We start from the raw sequence: 16,931 nt of genomic DNA, 5'->3' as shown, positions 1-16,931 counted from the left end.
TGACTGTAACTGTCTGATCGGAAGGATTAGAATTGCTCGACTCTGCAGATATATCTACGAAGCGAACGACATCTCAATTCTAGTATTTTCTATGGGATAAGTAAGAGAAATTTCAGGTCATGTGGTAGTAAGTCACAGATATTCCTCTGCGGGGCCCTCTGTCGATTGGAAGACCTCGTTAGTATTGCATTTCACTTTGTGCAGCCGCTTCTTTCAACCATTCCTCCAGACGGACTCCCCTTTAATCAACTCTTCAGGCTCTCCTTGAGTGCTGGCGCTTGACCAGAGATTATCTTGCCTTCTCATTGAGGAGATTGGAGTTACATTCCGACTGCCCCAATAATGATTCCTGAGTAGGATTAGATTTCGTTGTTTTATCGGGCAAATATATTTGTCGAACTTTACGGTCTCTTTGACGTCCAGAACCTCTCTCTCTCAGCATGTCGATACTTTTCATCTGTTGGGACCTTTGAATCCGAGGCCCGTTTTGCGCGTCTTCTCCTGCTGTTGATGATGGCTTCTGATAAATTCATATTTTCTAAATGAATTGCTGGCTGCTTGTTGTTAGTGCTTGTGAGTGTTGTTATCTTTTCCTGCAGAGACTGCACGTTGGCCGTCTGTTTTTCTTCCCATCTGTTGCAACCCGCCTGCTCTCCATGGTGCGATTCTAGTTTGGCAAGTGCTTGCCCTGAGATCTGCCGTGGCTCTCTCCTTATCTTAGAGATTTCTGGAGATAGAGGCCGTCGTCTAGTCGCACATGGGGTGGTTGGCATCTGTGGTGAAAAGCACTTGGTTGGTGATCCCTGCATTGAAGATCTTTCAGAGTTGACTCGGTCCAATGAAGAACTCTCGCGATTCGACGGAGAATTTTGTGCCAAAATGCTTCCAATATTGATAGCTGATGGACGACTGCTCTCTGAGGACGTATTTGATTTTCTTCGGTTCAAGTCCGTAACTATAATATTCAAGCATCTTTGCATTTCACTGTCCGTCAACGATATTGAGTCCTCAGTACTGCTTTCATAACCCACCAAGGAGTGGTTTTCAATAGTAATGTGCTCTAGTGGCGACCTTGGCGGTGAATCTTGCTCAACGCTTCGACCTCCAGACATCATGCATCTTCGTTCTTGTCGCCTTTTTGTAGCTCTCAAGATGCTTATTGCTTCATTGAGAGAGATTTTGCGCTTTATGCTCAGTTTCTCCGCTTTCATTCGTTCGATAACTGCCAATTTTTTGTTCTGATATTGATGTTCTGCCCCGTTTTCTGTGCCTATCTCAATTGCCCTCCCTAAAAATCGCATATCAAGGCCCAAATTATGTGGTGGCCTCTCGTAGACGCAGTCGCTAATTTGGGTCAGCGGAAGCGTGTATGAATGAGAACGACTAATGCTATCCTCGATAGAGCTTTTCGAACTACCAATTCTGAATCTTTTTCCAACTTCTGCGTCTCCCTCAGGTCTCTCTGCTATACCACCTCCAAGGGTGGACACCATTGAGCGAGTATCGTCATCCTTCTTCCTATGGTTTTCCATTGTTGAATAGCACTGTTCGAGCCATCCCTCTACGATTCTGATAGATTGGTGAACTTGAGCGGGTGGAGGGTCAATATCACTTCCTGATAGCTCGGGCAGTTCTTTTCCCTCGATAATGCTTCTACTAGGCTCATCCTTTGGGTATCTCTTGTGTTCTTTCCGGCCATGCTTGTGTTCGAATTCACGTTGATTGGTCTCCTCGTCCCGGATGACCTGGCTCGAACTGGTAGCAACTGAAGCTTTTGATTCTTCGGCCCGCTCCGTACTCCGTCGAGGTGGATGGTCTGTCATATTTTTCCGAATATGGTATAACTCACAGTCGACGTCATCGAGGATTGCCTTCAACGATGCTACTGGTATCGCTTTGTAGAGACTGCCAAGGAGTGTGCGGAGCTTTGTTGTCTGGTCGAAGCGCCAGAGCCACAGATTGCCAAGTCGGGGTTCGATGCTCTTGTGCAGTCTTGACAGAAGGTCAAAGATCGGTTTGGCTGCCTTGGAATCGATCCCTCGGATGGCCTCCATCTTGCGACAAAGATGGCACATTTCGAATTGGTCTGAACTGCTTAATATGTAGCAGTCTTACCCCCCGCCTTACAGAGACTAGAAGCTTGATCCATGCAGGTCAACACCAACTGCCTTTCTCGAGGAAGGGGCGAATCAAATATGGTTTAGTTGCCGCCTCTATTCCGTGTCTTAATAAAAAAGTAAAAGTTACTATAGGATTTTAGAGGCGTTGAGTTCATAAAATCTGGGTTTCCATGGTCCGAATTGCGTCAATAGGGGTGAGTTGCTATTGTTACGTATGATTCACTGACATCTCGTACTAGATTCCATGAATAGACCCATGACAATGGTAAGGGACTCAGCGGTTACTTTCGACAGTAAATCTCGCTGTTGGAATAATTTCCATTTGAATTCGGATTGCCATGCTGTTTTCTAGGCGAACCCGCTCCCCCATATTTAGTACTTTCTGCCCCAACTTCATCCTCTTGACATATAAATATCCTGGTCTAGTTACTAGATATGGCTTACCAGAGGTAGATCAGGAATTTACAAGAGTGATGGTAGTGGTGATAATGAGGATTATCTTATTTAAGGATAAAGCGTAAGAAGTCTTACGTCCTAATCTCGATAGTATATCCAAGAGAAAAGGGAAATACTCGCGGTACAGTACGTTGTTAGGTGGTGCTCTACTACTCTCAACACAAGGGAGATGGTGTTATTGATATATGGACCAAACTGCGAAACTTCAAGACCATAAGTAGGTGAATGAATATATAACTATGGAATTACGGTATATGGAACAAGGAGAGAGAGGGAGGAAAACCAAAATGTTATCTGTTAATGGTTGTCGAAGCATTACTCTTTCTTCCCGATCTTCTCAAAGAGAATCGTCAACGGAAAGCTTTGATTGGGGAACAATGCGTTCGCAATTTCTCAAGAACCCTCAGCAAGCAAACTGTGAACGACACAGGTGTAATAATGCTGTATCCATTCCGCTGTTTTGAAACAATTTTTCCATCAATCGCTATGTCCAAATCCATTCCTTATGAAGTTATACTTTTGTGCCGAAGAGAGAAGAGAAGAAACATCGATGGTGGGGTATCGCATTCAAGCACCGCTGCACCTGGGGTATATAAAGAAAAGAAACGAGGGCGAGGCTAAGCAGAACACAAGCAAGCTATGTGTATGTAGAGACAGTTGTTGCGAGCGGGAGGCCCAGCGTGTACGGATAAATGACAGAAAGCTAAGTCCAGAGACAGGAAAGAGAGGACGTGCTTAACGGAGGGTTGAAGCATCGATGGCGTGTATGCGCGCTGCGTGAACAACGTTACAGATTCCGTGTGGGATCGTAGGACCATTATCGTTGGCAGAAGACAGGAAGGGAATGGAAGTCGAGCGGAGGACTTGAATTGGCGATGAACGATGTGGTGTGCCAGACTCGTAGCATGATGACGTATAGGTAGTATTGACCGTCATTGGATTCTGTGAGACCGACGAGAGTTAGCAACGCTGCACGGAGGGAGAAGTAGAGGACCATTACCATAAAGCTCTTTTATTCCGGCGAGGACGCTTGGGAGCTGGAATAGGAACCCACTTATGCTGAATCCAAACTAGGTTCCGGCCGTCCTTGAACTTGACCGCGAGCTCAATGGAGAAGTATCTGAACCATCCAATCTTGACCGGTTTCTTGGAGGCGGCCTTGGCCTTCCTAGCAGCGGCCCTGGCCTCTGCTCTCTTCTTGGAGAAGCTGACGAGCCGAAAGCGAGAAAAGGTTCGCACAGGTAGCCATTCTTCGAGAGTCTCTCTTATCCACGTGCTGGGTTCCTCCTTATGTTTCTTGTCGACCTCGCTCCTGCGAGCACTGCTGCGAGTCTTGCTACGAGTCTTCATCGGGTGGGTGCTTTGTGAGCTTGGGACTAAGTAAGACTTGGATCTGACTGTTTCACACGTCGACAGCGTGGACAGTGACATCTTCTTGGACTGTATCAATGGGGGTCGACTTAGTAGCGGTTCAAGCCGTGTAATGATGAGGGGTTCAAGGGTTGGAAAACGAATAGTTTGTTGATAAAACTGTTGGTTGAGTGTGCTGTCGCAAAAGCAGATGTTGGAGAACGTTGGTGATACTGATGCAAGTTGAAGTAATAATCTTTAATGAGCGAGTCGTCTAGAATGTCGTTCTTCTATGTTTTGTGATTTTAACTGAAGGCCTGAAGGGCAAGCAGACCTAGCTAGGAGCCTAGGAGTCATTCAAGGTGCTAACCTGTATTGGTCGAGCCATAACCAAAGGAGGAAGGGGCACCTTGAAGTCAAGATCAAAGTAGTCTGATTGGGTGTGATTTCTTGCAGTCTTTCTCAAAATAACACTTCAGATGGAAGTACTCAAGATATCCTGGTTTATGGATACCTACCTTAACAGTGAGTTGAAGAGCTGCTGCAAGCTAATTCGAATCTTTGAAGGGACCTTTTCAACGAAGGGAAAATATCTGCTGATAAGTTTCCTAGCATATATGCGCCCGCGAAGTAGTCTTTCCAAATGACGTAAGAGAAGTAGAGACGCTCGAGGGCTCGTATTTCCCTAAGCTTTGATCGAAGACGCCTTATACAGTAAGAGTATGCCCATCATTTTCATAAGAGCGAAGTGACTGTCTGAAAAACCAGCGAAGCAAATGAACAAATTGAAGCTCGCGGGACGATATTTGAACCGAATAAGACAGATTTTTGGGGTTTCCCCAGAGAGTATGCTCAAAGCTCCTCCATTTTCCAGAAACTTGAGCACCACTTTCCCCTACATTATGCAGAGTTCACTAACTCTATATTTTAGATACCATTGTCTTTATATTCGGACACCACTCGGCAGGAAACAAATCTATCTCGACGAAAGGTAGCTTTAAGACCCTGGGATCACAAAGAAACAGAAGGCTATCTCCTATGAATTAGGATTAGACTTTTCAAGTCGACTAGTTTTGGAAAGATCGCAAACACCTCAACTTCAATTGCTCCGCAAGCCGAGTTTATTAGCTGATCGATACTTCGATCGAATAAAATGACAATAATCTCGAAATAAGCCAGTAAACCCATGAAATTCAATCATTGATACAGAGAAAGACGATGATCAACGGGAGCCGTTCACTCTTTTGAACATTATGCAGGGGGACAACAATGTCAAGCCCAATTGAGACGGCAATTGGAGTCTCTCGGACTCGATGAAGGCTGAAGCAATTCAAACCGAATAACACTGGAGACCCAACTGACACTTGGTTTGGAAGATGAAAGGACACCGTTTGAAGTCGTTGAGTAGCATGAGATCTAGTCAGCACGACATCATGCATTACGTGTGGGCCGAGATTGATAGAGACGCTCTCGGCTGCTTGCAAGGGGTCAGAGAGGCCATGTCAAAAAGTTGTTTATTCGATGATTTTGATTCACTTATAGAAGACTTTACTTGTCCAACGGGAATCCTTCCCTTCTATTGAATCCTTCTGTATTTCTACGTGTGAAACAGAGCTTACTGTCAGTATTGGCCGAATCGCTAGTGTTTTCAGATCATTGTCGGGCGTTTCTGTATCAACTCGCTTGGAGAGAGCCCCACCTTTTCAGGGGCGATCGGCTATACATACAACATGGAGCGAACTTATTCTCCGTGGCGAAAAGAGACGAGAGACGACACAAGAGACTGACATGTTCAACTCGATTGCGCGACTGTCGGATTACCGCAGAGAGAGGTTCAACATGTCTGAAGACGGATGCTACACGGCAAGTATCGCTGCGGAACGCTTCCGCTTGGGCGTTCCGCCTTCCTTTCCGCCTGTCGTCGGCATTGGGAGCCGTAATGCGGGGTGTGTGGGAATCCCCATGGAGGCGGCTCAATGATGTCCATGAAGGCAAGTTGCTGTTTTCTTTTCTCTCACGGCTGTCCTTCTCATTCTTCTCTTCTTCTTCTCTTCTTTTTATACCTGTAATATTATCATACATCCTCAGTTCATTCATCCCCCTTTTCTCCCCATTTAAGCCATGCCCGCTACAAAGTTCACCACCCCCGAGAAATACAAGTACCAAAATGGCTTCGGCTCCTATCACGAGTAAGCCAGTCCTGCGCTAGATACACTATACCCTTTTGACAACCCCGCAGATCTGAAGCCATCGAAGGTGCTCTCCCCGTAGGCGCCAACGCGCCTCAAAAGCCTCCCTACGGCCTCTACACTGAAAAGCTCTCTGGGACCTCCTTCACAGCTCCTCGCCACGAGAACCAGCAAACATGGCTGTACCGCGTCCTGCCCTCTGCAGCACACTCTCCCTTCATCCCGCGCGAATTCACCTCAAATAACACGAACCCGGATACGCAGCAGATGCATCAGATCCCCAACCAGTTGCGTTGGGATCCTTTCGATCTGGACGAGTCGGTTGATTGGGTGCATGGCTTGAAGCTGGTTGCAGGAGCTGGAGACCCGACTCTGAAACATGGGATTGGGATCCTGATATTCGCGGCGGGGAAGAGCATGGGCAAGAACGAGGCATTCTACAGCGCCGATGGGGATTTCTTGATTGTCTTGCAGCACGGAGTGCTGGATATACAAACGGAATTGGGACACATTTTGGTTCGTCCGAATGAGATCTGTGTTATCCCGAGAGGAGTGAGATACAGGGTCGAACTACCTGACGGGCCTGTGAGAGGATACATTTTGGAGTTGTATTCGGGGCATTTCCAACTTCCCGAATTGGGACCTATTGGCTCGAATTGTCTGGCCAACGCCAGGGATTTCCAAGCCCCCGTTGCGTACTTTGAGGAAGACACAATGGGGGAATACGAGATAATCTCGAAGTTTAACGGTCACCTGTTCGTGGCGACCCAGACGCACACGCCTTTCGATGTCGTTGCATGGCATGGATTGTACTACCCATACAAGTACGACCTCGGCCGTTTCAATACTATTGGAAGCATCTCATTCGACCATCCAGACCCCAGCATCTTCACCGTTCTCTCCGCTCCCTCAGCTCACCCCGGCACCGCCATCGCCGACTTCGTCATCTTCCCCCCTCGTTGGCTCGTCGGCGAAGACACCTTCCGCCCCCCTTGGTACCACCGCAACACCATGTCCGAATTCATGGGCCTCATCGGCGGCGAGTACGACGCCAAATCCGGCGGCGGGTTCCGACCGGGCGGCGCCAGTCTGCACAACATCATGTCAGCCCACGGACCCGACGCCGAGACGCACCAGAAAGCCTCCGAGGCGCAGCTGCAGCCCATGAAGGTGGGCGAGGGCAGCATGGCCTTCATGTTCGAGAGCTGTCTGATGGTCGGCGTTACAGACTGGGGCTTGAACCTGTGTCGGAAGGTGCAGGAGGATTATAATGAGGAGAGCTGGACAAGGCTGAAGCCGCATTTCCAGATCCCGGAGGGTGTGAGGAGGATGGATAATCGTGTGGATGAGGGGCCCAAGGAAGAGCTTGTCGCTTCAATGCGGCTTCATAGTTGAGAATTCAGGGATTCGCTTTTATCAGTATGAGCAAGGAATTCAATTTTTTTAAGCAGTGATGGCTGAGGTTTTGGAGATGGACAAGGAGTTATTTCTCCTTTTGTTACCCCGCTGATGAAAGTCCAGAAAATTGATTCAATTGCACGATTCTATAAGGACCACTCTCTCTACACATCACATTTTGATATGTGCTCTCTCTATTCCAGCAAACAAAATCCAAGTTGATTAATCTATGCTGCCATACGTCTATGCCTCCTCTACCATCTATACAGTACATATCTATGACGAGGTCCCCATCCTCAGCCTGAAAGTTATAACTTGGGTTTTAAAAGAATAGAGGCATGTTGTTTATAGCTTTCGGTCCTGATCTGTGGAGGCTATGATGAGTTTTAAGGATTTGGAGTGGGCGTCTGCTGGGTGGAGAGAAGGCGGGATGAGGTGAGAATAGATGGATATCTAAGGTACTCTACCTAGATTATATCATCATATTCTGATCTTGTTGCGATGTTTATTTGAGGGGGTGGGGGTGTTATATATATATAGAGAGAGAGAGAGAGAGGAAGATTAGTAGCTACCACGGTGATGGTGTATAGCAACGCGGGGGAGGTATGGCATTGTTCTTGATCCCGATGTGTCCCCTCTTGCAATTCTAAGAATGTGATGTTTAATTGAAGATACCTAGTTCGGTATATGGCCATGGCCCATCAAGATAAGAAATGCCGAAAAAGACTGCACACAGGTGGCGATAGATACCTAGAACGCACCATAAAAACCGAGCTAAAAATACCATCGGTCGTTCAAAAAGAAGTGGTCACCGTCTCGCAATTACTGAAAGGAGGTAAGCGAAGGGCAAGATTCGTTCTCGGTCTCGGCCATCGACCGAGTTAGGTGGGTAAGGTAGGTACTGACTGTGAGGTGGTTGCGTGACTGGTCTGACATATCAGGTAATCAATCAGCGGCTTGCCACGCAGAACGTCTCATCTCACGGCTCGAACGGCTCTCAGGTGGATCGATCGAGCGAGCGTCTTCTAAGCGCTGCGACAAGAAAGTGAGAAAATATACATATACGTTTTCCATTTTCGTTTCAAGAAGATTGCCATTCGAGATATCGATGCACTCACTCGACACGGCTTGTATCTTTGTCGTTACCTTATCTTGGGAGGGCAGGGTGAGCTGATCAGTGATCCACATCGTCATCGCGCTAATTCCCCATATTCTGGAGCTCTCCCCGCATTTTGGGTGGGTCTGGGATAGAGACACACCCCTGTTGTGATAGGCGGTGCATGGCCTGACATGACCGAATCCCAATTTGAATGAAGATCCAGACTGCTCGAAGTATGGAAAGTAACTTAAATAAAGTGAAGTGGAGATAAGAAAGTGAAGTGAAGTGAAGTGAAGATAAGAGATGCTTCAACATGAACTGCCATTGCCCGTAGATACATAGGTCCTCCCCCCCAATTGACGGCTATCCAACCATCCTCCGTGGCGCTATCCCTCTTGTCCCTCGCTCCCTCCCCTCTCGCGCTACCTACTACGTACCTTACCTACCGGGCAGGGCAGTCACGAGACATGTCGTGGTCCTGCCCTCCTCATACATAACCCCGCATCTGCCCCTTCATCATCGTCATCATCATCATCCCTTTGACTACCTCTTGACATCCTCTTCCCCTTCCTTCACCTTTCTCGAAGCGCCCGATACCTGATACCAATACCTGATACCACTCCTTCGTCTTACGATTCCAATCCTGACATCCTCGACGTTACTTCGCATCTCTGACTACGAGTAACCAAGCCCGCAACCATGTCTGCTCCTCTCACCAAGGTCGACTCCGCCGTTCAAGGCCTCTCATCAAGCCCGCCCAAGGATGGCACAAAGCATCGAAGAACAAGTTCCAGTGCTGAAGGTGTCATGAACATCAATGACTTGGGTACGTCGTCCATCATCCTCTCTTGACTGCCAACGCCACCCGAAGCTACCGGGTCGGTTCAAGTCCCATCAAGACAGATGCTGAGAAGGGGTTTGAATACAGAAAAGGCTGGAATAGAACTTCAGATTGCAATTGAGACACAGAAGCTGAACTGGTATGCTGCCCTTACCGTCTAAGACTTATACCTCACCTCTCTCACCCTTCATCCAATTGCACACATCGGGCTACGTGGGATGGATCTTGACTGACCAATCATCCACTCGTAGGCGAATCAACAAGTCTCCAAACACACTGGATGATCCAGAAAAAGGCTTCCTCAAGAAGATGCTCACCACACCACCTGTCAAGAAGATTGACCTCCACTTCCCCCTCGGACTCGAGGTGACGGCACGAAATATGAAGGGTGTGACGATCAAGGATGCATTAGATGCAATCTATAAGCAGTATCGGAAGAAGGTAAGCCATCTCCAGCATTTCTCGTCTCCTATTTAGGACGCCGCCTTTTCATAGAACGGCTCTACCTCCTCGTCAACCCCATATATTTGCAGTCGAGGGATCTTAGTCAATGGATCGTGCTGACATCTGCATCCAGGCCGATGACGAACTGGAGAACCCAGTCCTAGCAGGTTTCGAATGGGATAAGGATGAGTCATGGACTCGACTCATCGTCCACTGCAAGAAGCAAGGAGCCCCACAGCCCAAGAAGAAGAACAAGAAGCCTCAAGAAGGCGAAGAACAGCATTGAGTTCTTTCCGTACAATGCTCCATAATGTCTCCCTCTCCTGATAGACTAGAGCGCTCATGGATGATTTGCTAGCTCAGATGCGTTGCGAGATTGATATTCGGGGGGCCGGTTGGCCTGTTATAAGATTCATAATGGACGGAGTATTCTAGTGATGGCTGTCTTTATGGCTGGTGCTTTCGACTGGCTAGCTAGGTAGCTGCTCTCTTGCTAGGAATTGACAATCTCCTCTTGATTCTGTGGCCTTGGTGGTAGGACTGTTGTCCATATTCTTGCCATACCTCACTGTGTATGGCCTCTGCTGTCGGTGCCATGACTTCCTTCGACCGCAACCGCAGAGGAAGCATTGGATAGCGAAACGTCGTCTTCGTAATTGTAGTTGTAAATTTGTGAGTACTTTTGGTGCGCGAAAATCCAGGATCCACTTCTCCCGCTCCCAATGCCACTAACCCCACAACCGACCGACAACGTCCACTCTTGATCTCTGTGCTTCCATGTCTTTGGCGATAAGCATGCCGAAGATGTAAGTGTCTGTATCTGTGTCTAAGGTATTTTACAGTCCTGCTGCTTCTTTCTCTTCACTCTTTTCTCTTTTCTTCTGATGGTCTCAAGACATGGACGCACGCGCGGCAATCCCCGTGACGCTTCCACGAACCAACCCCACTGTTAGTTACTGGCAAGATCCTCCTGATTTCGAAGTCGCAGATTACAAGACTGGAGAGACGGTGCCCGAGACCGCCGATACAGTGATTATAGGGAGTGGAATCACAGGGACCACTGTTGCGTGGGAGTTTCTACATGGCGCGTCCGCACCAGGGAAGTTGGTGATGCTCGAAGCGCGCCAGGCTTGTTCGGGAGCTACTGGACGGAATGGTATTATGGCTATCTCTCTCCATCTATCTAATCCTCTCTGCCTATGTAAGTAGGTAGCACACCAAGAAGCTCACACGGAATCTCCTAGGCGGCCACACGAAAGCAGCTTCCTACCGCTCGTTCCTCGATAATGCCTCCGCGCACGGATTGGCGCAGGCCGTCAAGATCGCAAAGCTGGAATACAATACGATCAAGTCGCTACATGCGTTCGCGCGCGAGAATCATATAGATTGTGAGCTGTTCAGCGGCGATACGGTGGATATTATCTATGACCATGCGCAGTGGGAACAATGCCTAGCCTCGGTATCCGCGATGCGGGACGCGATGCCGGAGGAACTGGACGGGGCTGCGAAATACAAGTTCTGGAGCGCGGAAGAAGCGCGGGAGAGATTCTATGTGAAGGGCGAGGAGTGCGTGGGTGCTGTGAGCTATGAGGCGGGCAGCTTGAGCGCGTATCGGTTCGTGGTCGGGATGTTGAAGTTGTGTTTGGGGATGGGGTTGGAGTTGTATACGAATACGCCGGTGGTGAAGATTGAGAGGTTGGAGGGCGGGTGGAGTGTAGAGACTAATAGGGGGGTCATACGGGCGGCGAGGGTGGTGTTGGCTACGAATGGCTATACGGGGTTTCTATGCAAGAGCTTCCAGAAGGTCATTGTCCCGTTAAGAGGACAGATTACAGCGCATAGACCAGGGAAGAACATGCCGGAGGGAGGCTTGCAGGTGACTTATTCTTTCATCTATGGTAACGGATATGAGTATATGGTCCCAAGGCCTAAAGGAAGCATGTTTGAAGGCGATATTGTGATAGGTGGCGGGCTCGTGAAGGCGAGGGATGAAGGTATTGAGGAGTATGGCACGACAGATGATACGAGTATCAACGCTGAGATCAGCGAGTACTTGACGGAGACGACTCCTAGATATTTTGGGGATGCTTGGGGGCAAGACGATGAGGCGGGGAGAATCAGGAAGCAATGGACGGGCATTATGGGATACTCCAGTGACGGTTTCCCGTTCATTGGCGAAGTTCCTGACGAGAAGGGCTTATGGATTGCAGCCAGTTTTCAGGGACACGGCATGGTGCTGTGCTTCTTGTGTGCGAAGGCACTCGTGAGCATGATGTCTGGTGACGAGAGCGAAATAGCATCTTGGTTTCCTGAAGTCTTCAGGGTTACTAAGGAGAGGATGGCAAAGAGGTTCATAGGAAGACTGCATACGAAGCCGACGGATAGAGAGACGAAGGCAGGTCTGTGAATTGTTCTCTGATAATGGCTAATTGAGTTTTGATATAGGAGAAGTTTGAGGACTGTGGACGACACCAATAATTTTGCAGCTTCTGCCAGTAGTATCCCGGGTAAGGCACGTAATATGATATTGTTCCTATTGCGTGGAGCTACATCTGTGAATGGCAAAGGCTTAGTTCAAGCGCTCCGAGCATTTAATAATTCAGTTCTCATCCCTTTCCCAGCAAAGACATTGTTTAATTCTCTCTGTTATACCAAATTCCCCGCAATCTTCAAGTTCAGTCCTCGCAGACGCTAGTTGGGCCACCCTGGGTCCCGGGGTATCTCATTCCAAGGAGTACTTCCCCGCGGACCCCGCACTGCAATCATGCACCGACAAAATCCGGAAACATATTCTTCAGCAAATCAACAGACAGAATGACTTTCAGGGGCCGTCTATATTTCCCAGTTAGATTGGTTTAACGGTGACATCGGTCTCTACTGTAACTATCACGACGGAATATAGCCGTGAAAGGCAATAATAAATCGCAGGCTTCGCCGCAGAGCGATAGGAAGAGAAAGATCGCTCTACTACCAGAACTTTACATTTATGATAATACCGCAGTCATCCTTGGTTTCTTTCTCTTGTTTTTCTTTTCATTGCTCTGCTTTATCTCTTTATCTTCTGTGCTCCTACGATTCTGTTTCACTGTCTTCAGAACCCAGCCTTCAAGATGAGCGGCCCAATAGCACCCACCGAGATCCCCAGCGACAAACCAAGCTCAATCATCCCTCACAAAGAAATTGAGAAGTCTCCATACCTTCACGAAAGTAGCGAAAGCGTCGATAGGGTCGCGGAGAAGAAACTTCTCTGGAAAGTAGATCTCCATGTCGTCCCGGCACTAGGCATTCTCTATATGCTAGCATTCCTAGATCGCATCAATATAGGAAATGCAAAGATCCAGAATATGACCACCGAGCTCCATATGGTGGGCAATGATTATAGCATCGCTCTATTTATCTTCTTCATTCCGTGAGTTTGTTCTGCTGCTGTGAAAGGGGGTAGAGTTGACGAGCGTAGGTACATCTTACTTGAAGTCCCGTCGAACATCATTATTCGAAAGATCGCACCCTCGATTTGGCTTTCTGCCATTATCTTCTTTTGGGGTGTGTGTACTGTCTGCGAAGGGCTTGTGAAGAACTTTGGGTCCCTCGTCGCATTACGCTTTTTACTTGGGATCTTTGAGGCGGGCTTGGTGCCTGGTGCTGTATATCTCATCAGCATGTACTATAAGAGGTACGAGCTACAATGGAGACTGAGCGTGTTCTTCTGCGCGAGTATTCTCGCTGGCGCCTTTGGTGGGTTGCTGGCGTATGGGTTGGCGCATATGGACGGCATTGGTGGATACAGTGGTACGTTGAATCACTTATTCTGTTTCATTAATAGGGGAAGCTAATATTGGGTGCAGGCTGGCGCTGGATCTTTATAATCGAAGGCCTCTTAACGATCGTCGTCGCCATCTCTTTCAAATTCCTGCTGGTCGACTGGCCCGAAACCGCCAGCTTCCTCACCCCCGCTGACCGCGCTCTCCTCCTCCATCGCCTCTCCATGGACACCGGCGAAGCACGCATGGATGTCCTGGATCGCCGCGCCGCGAAACGCATATTCAGCGATTGGAAAATCTATTGCGGAACACTGATGTATATGGGGGTCGTGACGACCGGCTACGCAACCTCGTTTTTCATCCCGACCATCATTCAAGAAATGGGCTTCACGGCCGCAGAAAGCCAAGTGCGAAGTATCCCCATCTTTATCGTTGCTGCGGTCGTGGCATTAGGCGTGGCTTGGTGGACGGATCGATTACAGCACCGCTACGCGTTTACGATGGCGGGTGTGTTGGTCGGTATGGTAGGTTATGTGATTTTGCTATGCCAGGATGGAGTCTCGACGGGGGTCAAGTATATGGCTTGTTTCTTCATCACGACAGGGGGATATATGACACAGCCTGTCACCTGGACCTGGCTAAGTAATGTGAGCTTCTTACTCGCCTCCCCCCTTATCCCCAAGTTCTCGCTAAAGAGGAGGCACTTCTAGAACATGGGCGGCCATTATAAGCGCTCTATCGCAATGGCCCTGCAAATCGGTCTGGGAAATCTAGGAGGTATCGTAGCATCCAATGTCTACATTGCGAATCAAAGTCCGCGGTACAAGGTAGGATATGGTACGAGTCTGGCGATGCTCTTGATGTGTGGGCTGGCGTGCACGGTTTTCTATCTAGGTCTGAAGGCGGAGAATCGCAGGCGGGATGGGGGCGAGAGGGATTATCGCTTTACGGAAGAGCAGCTGGATAATATGGGAGACGACCATCCGGATTTCCGCTATACCTTGTGAGGGTTTCCCATGAAGGAAAGCGGTACCGTGGGAACGACGCTCGCAAACTAGCTAGTTCATCTGTATCTTAAGGGAGGAGGAACCTTGATGGTTGGACTCTATCTCTATCTCTATATCAAGATTCAAATATACTAGTCACCGACGACTGTTCTAGCTTTCCTTTCCTCTGAATAGTTACGAACACCGGAAACGTCATCACCTGTGAATTGCCCACCCTCCAGCATACCAACAATATCCAGAACCATCAAAAGCTGTCGATTGTGAAAAGACAACTTCGAGAACTACCATGCAGTTTGAGCATCAATTTACCTTCTCCCGCACTTGCAGAAAGAACACATGAAATAGTAAAATTTGGCCCTAATGATGGCTTCCTCTAGCAGCTTTGCTGTCAGGCTCGAGCGATATCACCGCTTACAGCGGTTTAACCCTCCTTCAACCATGGGACGGCCTAGCAGGTCAGCAACCACGACAAGCACAGCAACCAAGCCACAAAAAGGACCGATCGAGACAACTACAGAATTGGAGTATGGATTCAGGACTAAGGACAACACCAAATGCCATTTTCTGGAAATGCTCCCAATGGAGATCCGCTTCCGGGTTTTCGACCTACTAGTCGCCCCTCTAGAAACCGCCGAGGTCTCGATCCAAATCGAGCACACGGAAAAGAAGATGGGAGACGATCTCGTCATTGTCCTTTCAAAGACATGCAAGCAGATGCAGGGCGAATATCAAGCGTGGCTAAAGAGCCATCCAACGTTACGTCTGAGCCCTCGATATGGACTTTTCGTACCGGAGCGGACGACGTTCTTCATGAGCTTCCGACCCAGGACCTATCGGAATCTATCGTACAACAGAGCCAAGGCGGCGCTGCCCGTGTTCGAGAGGTTCTGTCAGGAGCCCGCGCACGCAGACGTCCGGAAAGTCACGGTCGATTATGGGTGGCTGGGTGATAGGAGCGCCTTCATACGTATGGCGCGGTGTATGCGGGCCTTCAACCACCTGGAGATATTTGAAGTCATCACGCCGATCAGCGATGGCAAGCGGTGCGGTTGGTATGATTGGGAGACCTATGAAGAGACCTTCACCTCGGAGAGTTGGGATGATTTGAAGGGAGCTGGCTTTAAGGATGGCGGGGGTCGAGAATCCCTCTGCTTTGTGGTCACCGACTCGGTGGTCTTTCACGAAACCTGGGTGAATGTTGTGGAGTTGGGTGCTGAGGCGTCTGTGTTTTGAACGACACCAGAGGTTGCAGAGGAGATGGGTGTATATTATTACCAGGAGTCCTTCAAAGAAAGACCATTCAGTCCAGTACCGAGTGTATAGATGGCGGTGTGTATATTGAGAACAGGAGCTGAGCTGCTCTGTTTCAAGAAGATACATTAAAGCTGACAGACAAGTCGGGAATAACAAGGGTTTATCCTTCTAACCTGGCAAGAGTGGGGGACCAACATTTGATAATAATTCATTCGTTGCTAGGTATATGCTTTGTCCTTCACCGGGGAGGAGTGAATGGTGATTACAGACAGGATTGGGCCAAGGGGCAGTGTTTGAAGAGTTTAGTGCGTCCCTATAGAAAAGCAGCGACGGAACTGCCGAGTAGGTAGTAGAACTCTAGAATGGCGGACAGTAATAGCGGCCCAAGACTCCCATCGATTCTCCTTGTTAAAGACGGGCGCGAAGAGAAGTTGACGTCTTGGACGCCGCAGCAAGATCTGCGCTCCACACCTTTTCCCCGGTCTCAGGTCTCGACCCTTTTACCTGATTTGCAGGGAATCAGGGACCCTCTTGTTCTCCCCGCATCGCGAAGTTCAGTACTAGTCTCTTAGTTCGACTTCCTTCTCCTCGATCCCTCTCTTCTTTTTCCGCCTCTCTTATCTGATCCCTCATATCTCTCGGTGGCAGCGAGTGATTATGAACATCCTCGAGAGCCAGGTCACCGATCTCAACTATCTCGCCGACTCGCCGCTCTCTCTCTCCGCCGGCGGTATGAATGGCCACCGCCAGTCGTCCAGTGCGGAAAGCCCCGGTACTGCGAATGTGAATGGAAGCGGGAATAAGAGAAGGGCAGACGAATCGAATAGCAACAACAGCGCTCCCCATACCAGAGCGAAGAGGAATCGATATATCTCAATTGCTTGGTAGGTTATATAACAAGCCCCCACCCCCGCGTCCTTGCACTTGAACGCCCTGCGCATCAAATCCGCGGCCTGAGACGCGTTGGGCGCCCCCCGTCGCAAACCGCTCTCTCTCTCTCTCTCTCTCTCTC

The 16,931-nt window shown here is 48.9% G+C and overlaps 7 protein-coding genes across 7 annotated transcripts in view; 6 read left to right on the top strand and 1 right to left on the bottom strand.

Annotated features, from left to right (window-relative positions):
* Positions 1-401: 401 nt before the first annotated feature.
* On the bottom strand, positions 402-2,054 carry M430DRAFT_20433 (hypothetical protein; the record flags this gene model as incomplete). Its single annotated transcript, XM_024864297.1, has 1 exon — positions 402-2,054. The coding sequence occupies one exon, from the start codon at positions 2,052-2,054 to the stop codon at positions 402-404; it is 1,653 nt and encodes a 550-aa protein (XP_024719723.1).
* Positions 2,055-5,359: 3,305 nt separating this feature from the next.
* Positions 5,360-5,906, top strand: M430DRAFT_20431 (hypothetical protein; the record flags this gene model as incomplete). The annotated part of the gene is made up of 2 exons (XM_024864296.1): positions 5,360-5,413; positions 5,469-5,906. 2 exons carry the CDS (start codon positions 5,360-5,362, stop codon positions 5,904-5,906), a joined length of 492 nt encoding a protein of 163 aa, XP_024719722.1.
* Positions 5,907-5,989: 83 nt separating this feature from the next.
* On the top strand, positions 5,990-7,939 carry M430DRAFT_67730 (hypothetical protein). The gene is made up of 2 exons (XM_024869306.1): positions 5,990-6,115; positions 6,166-7,939. Exons 1-2 carry the CDS (start codon positions 6,048-6,050, stop codon positions 7,508-7,510), a joined length of 1,413 nt encoding a protein of 470 aa, XP_024719721.1. The 5' UTR covers positions 5,990-6,047; the 3' UTR covers positions 7,511-7,939.
* Positions 7,940-9,311: 1,372 nt separating this feature from the next.
* On the top strand, positions 9,312-12,304 carry M430DRAFT_29124 (hypothetical protein; the record flags this gene model as incomplete). The annotated part of the gene is made up of 6 exons (XM_024865848.1): positions 9,312-9,438; positions 9,484-9,592; positions 9,705-9,894; positions 10,228-10,291; positions 10,793-11,098; positions 11,142-12,304. 6 exons carry the CDS (start codon positions 9,312-9,314, stop codon positions 12,302-12,304), a joined length of 1,959 nt encoding a protein of 652 aa, XP_024719720.1.
* Positions 12,305-12,937: 633 nt separating this feature from the next.
* M430DRAFT_142543 (hypothetical protein) lies at positions 12,938-14,837 on the top strand. Its single transcript, XM_024862771.1, has 4 exons — positions 12,938-13,306; positions 13,355-13,686; positions 13,743-14,305; positions 14,369-14,837. Exons 1-4 carry the CDS (start codon positions 13,008-13,010, stop codon positions 14,663-14,665), a joined length of 1,491 nt encoding a protein of 496 aa, XP_024719719.1. The 5' UTR covers positions 12,938-13,007; the 3' UTR covers positions 14,666-14,837.
* Positions 14,838-15,090: 253 nt separating this feature from the next.
* On the top strand, positions 15,091-15,986 carry M430DRAFT_35881 (hypothetical protein). Its single transcript, XM_024866834.1, has one exon. The coding sequence runs from the start codon at positions 15,104-15,106 to the stop codon at positions 15,896-15,898; it is 795 nt and encodes a 264-aa protein (XP_024719718.1). The 5' UTR covers positions 15,091-15,103; the 3' UTR covers positions 15,899-15,986.
* A 665-nt stretch (positions 15,987-16,651) lies between these two features.
* Positions 16,652-16,931, top strand: part of M430DRAFT_104924 (hypothetical protein) — a gene marked incomplete at both ends in the record, with an annotated part of 3,213 nt that continues 2,933 nt past the window's right edge. Inside the window, one exon of the mRNA XM_024860967.1 lies at positions 16,652-16,803. Within this exon, the coding sequence (XP_024719717.1) occupies positions 16,652-16,803 (152 nt within the window). The remainder of the gene's footprint in view (positions 16,804-16,931) is intronic.

Source organism: Amorphotheca resinae, assembly GCF_003019875.1.
Source record: "Amorphotheca resinae ATCC 22711 unplaced genomic scaffold M430scaffold_8, whole genome shotgun sequence".
Classification (NCBI taxonomy): domain Eukaryota; kingdom Fungi; phylum Ascomycota; class Leotiomycetes; order Helotiales; family Amorphothecaceae; genus Amorphotheca; species Amorphotheca resinae.
Note: the sequence above shows the minus strand (reverse complement) of the source record. Positions and strands in the feature narration are given on the sequence as shown.

Excerpts from the sequence above, each read along its gene's own strand:
- M430DRAFT_67730 (XM_024869306.1), top strand. The coding sequence starts at position 6,048 with ATGCCCGCTACAAAGTTCACCACCCCCGAGAAATACAAGTACCAAAAT. Across the intron at positions 6,116-6,165 it reads GGCTTCGGCTCCTATCACGA|ATCTGAAGCCATCGAAGGTG; the intron begins GTAAGCCAGTCC and ends ACAACCCCGCAG.
- M430DRAFT_142543 (XM_024862771.1), top strand. The coding sequence starts at position 13,008 with ATGAGCGGCCCAATAGCACCCACCGAGATCCCCAGCGACAAACCAAGC. Across the intron at positions 13,307-13,354 it reads CTATTTATCTTCTTCATTCC|GTACATCTTACTTGAAGTCC; the intron begins GTGAGTTTGTTC and ends TGACGAGCGTAG. Across the intron at positions 13,687-13,742 it reads CGGCATTGGTGGATACAGTG|GCTGGCGCTGGATCTTTATA; the intron begins GTACGTTGAATC and ends TATTGGGTGCAG.
- M430DRAFT_35881 (XM_024866834.1), top strand. The coding sequence starts at position 15,104 with ATGGGACGGCCTAGCAGGTCAGCAACCACGACAAGCACAGCAACCAAG.